General features: G+C 44.2%; 1 protein-coding gene across 1 annotated transcript; it reads right to left on the bottom strand.

Annotated features, from left to right (window-relative positions):
• Window positions 1-4,086: 4,086 nt before the first annotated feature.
• HAPLN2 (hyaluronan and proteoglycan link protein 2) lies at window positions 4,087-6,988 on the bottom strand. The gene is made up of 6 exons (XM_072114912.1): window positions 6,560-6,988; window positions 6,274-6,390; window positions 5,366-5,719; window positions 5,066-5,182; window positions 4,787-4,969; window positions 4,087-4,577 (listed from the first exon to the last, which is right to left on the bottom strand). Exons 2-6 carry the CDS (start codon window positions 6,362-6,364, stop codon window positions 4,294-4,296), a joined length of 1,029 nt encoding a protein of 342 aa, XP_071971013.1. The 5' UTR covers window positions 6,365-6,390; window positions 6,560-6,988; the 3' UTR covers window positions 4,087-4,293.
• Between the last annotated feature and the right edge of the window lie 413 nt (window positions 6,989-7,401).

Raw genomic sequence — 7,401 nt, forward strand, 5'->3', positions numbered from 1 at the left:
TTTTGATGTTATCACTATGTGATGTGTCGGATACTTTTGTGATCTTGTATATTATGACCTCTAGTGGTGAATATGAGGTACTAACACAAGTACTGCACTTACTAAGGGATTTTCAAAGAGAGATACAGAGAGAGATCTGCATTGTGTAGTCTAGTTAGGAGCAGGATTCCCAGCAGCACAGAGTATTTTAATAGTGGATGATACAGAACAATAATCAGAATGTTGCAGAAATCGCTTACATTTCTATGGATTCCCTGCGGCTCCATTATATGACCTGGTAATGGTGCTAAAGGGCAGCTCCAGCTCTCATCATTATGTGTACAACTATATACAGTGCAGACACATGCCACCAGTATATATGGTCACCACATACCTCTACATACAGTGCAGACACATGCCACCAGTATATATGGTCACCACATACCTCTACATACAGTGCAGACACATGCCACCAGTATATATGGTCACCACATACCTCTACATACAGTGCAGACACATGCCACCAGTATATATGGTCACCACATACCTCTACATACAGTGCAGACACATGCCACCAGTATATATGGTCACCACATACCTCTACATACAGTGCAGACACATGCCACCAGTATATATGGTCACCACACACCTCTACATACAGTTCAGACACATGCCACCAGTATATATGGTCACCACACACCTCTACATACAGTGCAGACACATGCCACCAGTATATATGGTCACCACATACCTCTACATACAGTGCAGACACATTCCACCAGTATATATGGTCACCACATACCTCTACATACAGTGCAGACACATGCCACCAGTATATATGGTCACCACATACCTCTATATACAGTGCAGACACATGCCACAAGTATATATGGTCACCACATACCTCTACATACAGTGCAGACACATGCCACCAGTATATATGGTCACCACATACCTCTACATACAGTGCAGACACATGCCACCAGTATATATGGTCACCACATACCTCTACATACAGTGCAGACACATGCCACCAGTATATATGGTCACCACATACCTCTACATACAGTGCAGACACATGCCACCAGTATATATGGTCACCACATACCTCTACATACAGTGCAGACACATGCCACCAGTATATATGGTCACCACATACCTCTACATACAGTGCAGACACATGCCACCAGTATATATGGTCACCACATACCTCTACATACAGTGCAGACACATGCCACCAGTATATATGGTCACCACATACCTCTACATACAGTGCAGACACATGCCACCAGTATATATGGTCACCACATACCTCTACATACAGTGCAGACACATGCCACCAGTATATATGGTCACCACATACCTCTACATACAGTGCAGACACATGCCACCAGTATATATGGTCACCACATACCTCTACATACAGTGCAGACACATGCCACCAGTATATATGGTCACCACATACCTCTACATACAGTGCAGACACATGCCACCAGTATATATGGTCACCACATACCTCTACATACAGTGCAGACACATGCCACCAGTATATATGGTCACCACATACCTCTACATACAGTGCAGACACATGCCACCAGTATATATGGTCACCACATACCTCTACATACAGTGCAGACACATGCCACCAGTATATATGGTCACCACATACCTCTACATACAGTGCAGACACATGCCACCAGTATATATGGTCACCACATACCTCTACATACAGTGCAGACACATGCCACCAGTATATATGGTCACCACATACCTCTACATACAGTGCAGACACATGCCACCAGTATATATGGTCACCACATACCTCTACATACAGTGCAGACACATGCCACCAGTATATATGGTCACCACATACCTCTACATACAGTGCAGACACATGCCACCAGTATATATGGTCACCACATACCTCTACATACAGTGCAGACACATGCCACCAGTATATATGGTCACCACATACCTCTACATACAGTGCAGACACATGCCACCAGTATATATGGTCACCACATACCTCTACATACAGTGCAGACACATGCCACCAGTATATATGGTCACCACATACCTCTACATACAGTGCAGACACATGCCACCAGTATATATGGTCACCACATACCTCTACATACAGTGCAGACACATGCCACCAGTATATATGGTCACCACATACCTCTACATACAGTGCAGACACATGCCACCAGTATATATGGTCACCACATACCTCTACATACAGTGCAGACACATGCCACCAGTATATATGGTCACCACATACCTCTACATACAGTGCAGACACATGCCACCAGTATATATGGTCACCACATACCTCTACATACAGTGCAGACACATGCCACCAGTATATATGGTCACCACATACCTCTATATACAGTGCAGACACATTCCACCAGTATATATGGTCACCACATAAGTATATATAGAGTGCAGACACATGCCACAGTATACATGGTCACCACTTAAGTATATATAGAGTGCAGTACATGCCACCAGTATACATAGTCACTACATAAGTCTATATACAGTGCAGACACATGCCTCCAGTATGTATGTTCATCACAAGTCTATATACAGTGCAGTAGATAACCCCAGTATACATGGTCACCACATAAGTCTATATACAGTGCAGTACATGACCCCAGTATATATGGTCACCACATAAGTATATATACAGTGTAGACACATGCCACCAATATAGATGGCTACCACATTGGTCTATATAGAGTGCAGACATATGCCCCTAATATACATGGTCACTACAAAAATCTGTATACAGTGCAGTACATGCCCCTTAGTATAAACAGTCACCACCTAAGTCTATATACAGTGCAGAAAAATAGCCCCAGTATACATGGTCACCACAAAAGTCTATATACAGTACAGTACATGCCCCCAGCATACATGGTTACTACACAAGTTTCAGACACATATCCCAAGTATACATGGTCACCACATACCTCTATATACAGTGCAGACACTTGCCACAATTATACATGGTTACCACATAAGTCTATATACAGTGAAGACATATGCACCCAGTATACATGGTCACAACATATGTCTATATACAGTGCAGATACATGCCTCCAGTATACATGGTCATCACATAAGTCTATATACAGTGCAGACATATGCCTTCAGTATATAAGGTCACTACACAGTCACTACATAAGTCTATATACTGATCAGACACATGCCCCCAGTATACATGCTCACCACATAAGTCTATATACAGTGCAGACACATGCTCGCAGTATACACAATCACCACATAAGTCTATATACAGTGCAGACATATGACCCCAGTATACATGGTCACTACATAACTCTATATACAGTGTAGACACATGCCACCAGTATACATGGTGAGTACATAAGGCTCAGACACATACCCCCAGTGCACACGGTCTCCACATACCTCTATATACAGTGCAGACACATGCCATCAGTATACATGGTCACCACATAAGTCTATATACAGTGCAGACATATGACCCCAGTATACATGGTCACCACATAAGTCTATATACAGTGCAGACATATGACCCCAGTATACATGGTCACTACATAACTCTATATACAGTGTAGACACATGCCACCAGTATACATGGTGACTACGTAAGGCTCAGACACATACCCCCAGTGCACACGGTCTCCACATACCTCTATATACAGTGCAGACACATGCAATCAGTATACATGGTCACCACATAAGTCTATATACAGTGCAGTACATGCCCCCAGTATAAATGTTCGCAACATAAGTATATATACAGTGCAGTACATGCCCCCAGTATACATGGTCACCACATACGTCTTTATACAGTGCAGACATATGCCGCCAGTATATATGGTCATCACATAAGTCTGTATACAGTGCAGACACATGCTCCTAGTATACATAGTCACCACATAAGTTTATATACAGTGCAGACATATTCCCCAAGTAGACATTGTAGCCACATACTTACCATACTTAGCGCCCATAAGCCCCCATGGCCTAATTTCTGCAAAAAGCAGTGCAGGCTGCAATGTATTGTGAGATATGTAGTGTTTACAGAAGACATTTACAAGAGTATAACTAGTATAAAGTCAAGATCATTGTAATGTCACATGTACAATTCTGAACTGTCCTTTAAGTTGACCCTATAATATACATTTTACAGACTACTATTAATAAATCTCATCTGATAACAGCTTAGGCTATGGTCAACAAAATCTTGATGACCCAGGGCGTTTCTATCCACCATCTTGGCTACACTCTATCCATGTCTGAAGTAGAAGACCTCAGGGTCTAAGTATTGGCGTAACAGTACACCCCATACAATCTGTCCTCCTCATTTGGAAACCCAAAACTCCTCACTCCAGGGTCTGGAAGTCCTCCGCAACGCTCCCGGGGGTCTGTGATAGGGAAACGTACACTGCCGTCCGATAGCCAGCCTCCATCACAGTGATCCAGCCCATAAAACCTCCAAGCTGCGTAAAGATGCCCAACCTTGGCTATCTCTGCTTTACGAGCCCAACAGGCGGTGGAAGCTTCTCGGAAGGTCATCGGACCATGGACAAAGTAGACGTTACCTACAAAATATAAAGGGTGAGGAGACAGATGGCAGGGTTATCTAAACCTCTAATAGATGGTCAGTGCTCGTGTTTTCCATAAAGAAAATCCAATCGCAGTTACGGAAGAGTTTCAGTACCTATGGCTCAAAATGTGTGAGAATTACCACGTTTGGCGGTGGAATGTCAATGGACCCACTCATGTCATATGGTAGTGACTCCATCTGTACCTTTAAGTGCCGAAGTGAAGCAAAAGGCATCAAATCTATCTTTCAGTTTATCTTTGGGACCATAACTTCGTATCCCCGGAGGTAGATTCCCACCACATGGCTCCCGTGTGACAATGACTGGATAATGGACACTTCCATCAAGGAGCCATCCTGCGTTGCACCAGTCTAGGCCATCGGTCCAGGCTGTGAAGAACACAAGTACAAGTCAACTGGTACGTCTTCCTCTATACTCTATTCCATCACAGAAGACAGGGTGACACTCCCCCCCCCCCCCCCCACCTTGATAGAGTTCAGAGTAGGTGGCCAGTCTTCCATCCTGTTCCTCACAAGCTTGATGGGCCTCAACGTAATTATAGCGATATCGCCCCTTTTTGGACTGGTATGGGAAAACCACCCCTAAAAAAAAGTAGATATTTAGTCCTTAGAAATCCTTTACGATCTAACGATCTAACAGATGGTCTATCAATAACTTCTCAAGTTATATGCTATATATGAACTTAAAAGGTACTTCCACCCAAACCCCTAAAAACCCAATTGTAATTTAATTACTGGCTTACTAGTAGACTATTACTACTTTACCTTCTAACTGTAGTGATAGAGTCAAGCTCTGGTCGTCCAGGCCGTTGACCAGTTCACACTTGTATCTTCCTTCATCCTCTAAGCTCACATTAGTGATTATGAGAGAAGCGTCCAGTCTATGGCTTCTCCTCAACCTCACCCGACCCCTCAACTGGTCGTAATTTTTGTGGTATTTCCCATTGGAGATGACAATGAGGTTTTCCAGAGGATCTTCAGGATTGACCTTACTCCATTTGACCTTGTAGCTTCTCGGCCGACGTCTCATGATACAGGGGAGGGTGACATTGGCTCCTCGGATGCTCTGGACCACGTTGTGGATAGGATTCAGCAGATAATGGGTAGCTGTGGTGTAATCTGTTGGAAAAAAGACATGAAATTCAGCATTTCACTCGAAATTTCCTTTAGCCCACTAGAGTAATGGTTTTGGGCCAGTGTCAGACTGGACCACCAGAGTACCTGCAGATCCTCCAGTTGGTCCAAGCTGTACCTAATACTGGATACATCAGAAAACTTGATTTGAAAGATGGTATGGTCTATTTCTTGAGGCCTTGGAGAAAAATTTTCTGGTGGGGCCAAGGAACCACCACAATTTACAGGTTTGTGAAAAGATAATCATAGCTACTAGGCACCAGGTCCTTCATCCCAGGTGATTTGTGAGTGGTAGTGTTACCCAGCACCAAAACACAGCCCCTTTACTATGAGATCCTCTCTACATTCACCTCTGGAAGGTATCTCTCACCGGATTAAACCACTGACCTCCTGGGTCTCCCCATCCAGCCCCAAAGTATTGTGTGGTTATTCAATTGAAGGAATTGATGTTGTCCCCAGCTAAGAGACACCCATCTGGGTTGCCTCCTGTTCTACCTGCCTCAGGTAAGAATCCCCCTTTAACCAATGAATCACAAGACCTTGGTTCCGGTTGGTGCTCCGATAGACGTTGTGTTCCTGGAAGGAAGCATAGCCAAAGAGTAGTAGCAGAAGTATGTACGATCCCTCCATCCTTGAGGAGAAGACTTGATCTGCGTCTAGTGAGGGATAAGAAATGAGTCAGTCAGTCCAGAGACAGAAAGATGATGAGATGAGATGTGACGCCGATTTTCCACAATGACATTTTAACCCGTTGACTATGAATTATGGGTGATACCATCGGCTGAGCTTATCATATGCGATACTGGGCGTACTGTGTCTTCTCACCTTATTATGAGGCTCCTACGGCGTTCCTCCCCACCATCTTCCTCCACACTCCCGTCCCGCAGAAGTCCAGAGTGTCTTCTCCAGTCGTCCTTCTGTTGTGTGGTCAGTAAACATTTTGTGTGCCTGTCGGTCACTTCCCCTATGGAACGATGACAATAGACGAGAGGACAATGTGTCTTTGTCCCAGGCCGGGGACATCTTGTCAATGCTTGGACTGTCTGCTCCCTCCATAACACAGGCCCCGGGGTGGGGAGAAATGTCAGCATGTGGCTGGAGGATCTAGACACCTCTGTCCAGCTGTATCCCACTCGCCGAGACTAGAAAGGAGACCAGTGTTCCCAGTAACTACTGGACGCCTCGCACCAGCAATGAAAACATCCCATCAAACACCTGCACAAAGCCGAGTCCCCCCGACACACAGCGGATAGAGGGTCTGCTGTCTGCACAAGGTGCTTGCTGTGATATAATGGAGACCCTAACACAACTTTATTTCTCCCTTAAAGATAATATTAAAGGCATTGGCCACTTTTCCTCAAGTTTTTGTAATATGTGTATAGGTGTGTGGGTCAGGATATGAGGTAATTTACCAATACACATCTAGTAATAGTTCTGCTCTGCTTTCTTGATATGTAAAGTGAAGCCTCCTGTCTGTTACCTCATCAGCCGGACATTCCTGACCATAAAATGGCTGCAGGTCATGTGATCTCTAACTGTCCATAAACAATCGCCCTACCAGGACCTTATGATAGTATTCATAAGCTAATATAAGATCAAGGTCCTGGCAGGGTGATTAGTCATAGACATATAGAAATCACATGACCCTCCATCTGCGGCCATTTTAT

The sequence above is a fragment of the Engystomops pustulosus genome, chromosome 7, assembly GCF_040894005.1.
Source record: "Engystomops pustulosus chromosome 7, aEngPut4.maternal, whole genome shotgun sequence".
Classification (NCBI taxonomy): Eukaryota; Metazoa; Chordata; class Amphibia; order Anura; family Leptodactylidae; genus Engystomops; species Engystomops pustulosus.

Coding starts and splice junctions, on each gene's coding strand:
- HAPLN2 (XM_072114912.1), bottom strand. CDS start 6,364: ATGGAGGGATCGTACATACTTCTGCTACTACTCTTTGGCTATGCTTCC. Junction 5,183..5,365: donor TCTATCACTACAGTTAGAAG/GTAAAGTAGTAA, acceptor ACTTTTTTTTAG/GGGTGGTTTTCCCATACCAG. Junction 4,578..4,786: donor CTTCACTTCGGCACTTAAAG/GTACAGATGGAG, acceptor TATATTTTGTAG/GTAACGTCTACTTTGTCCAT.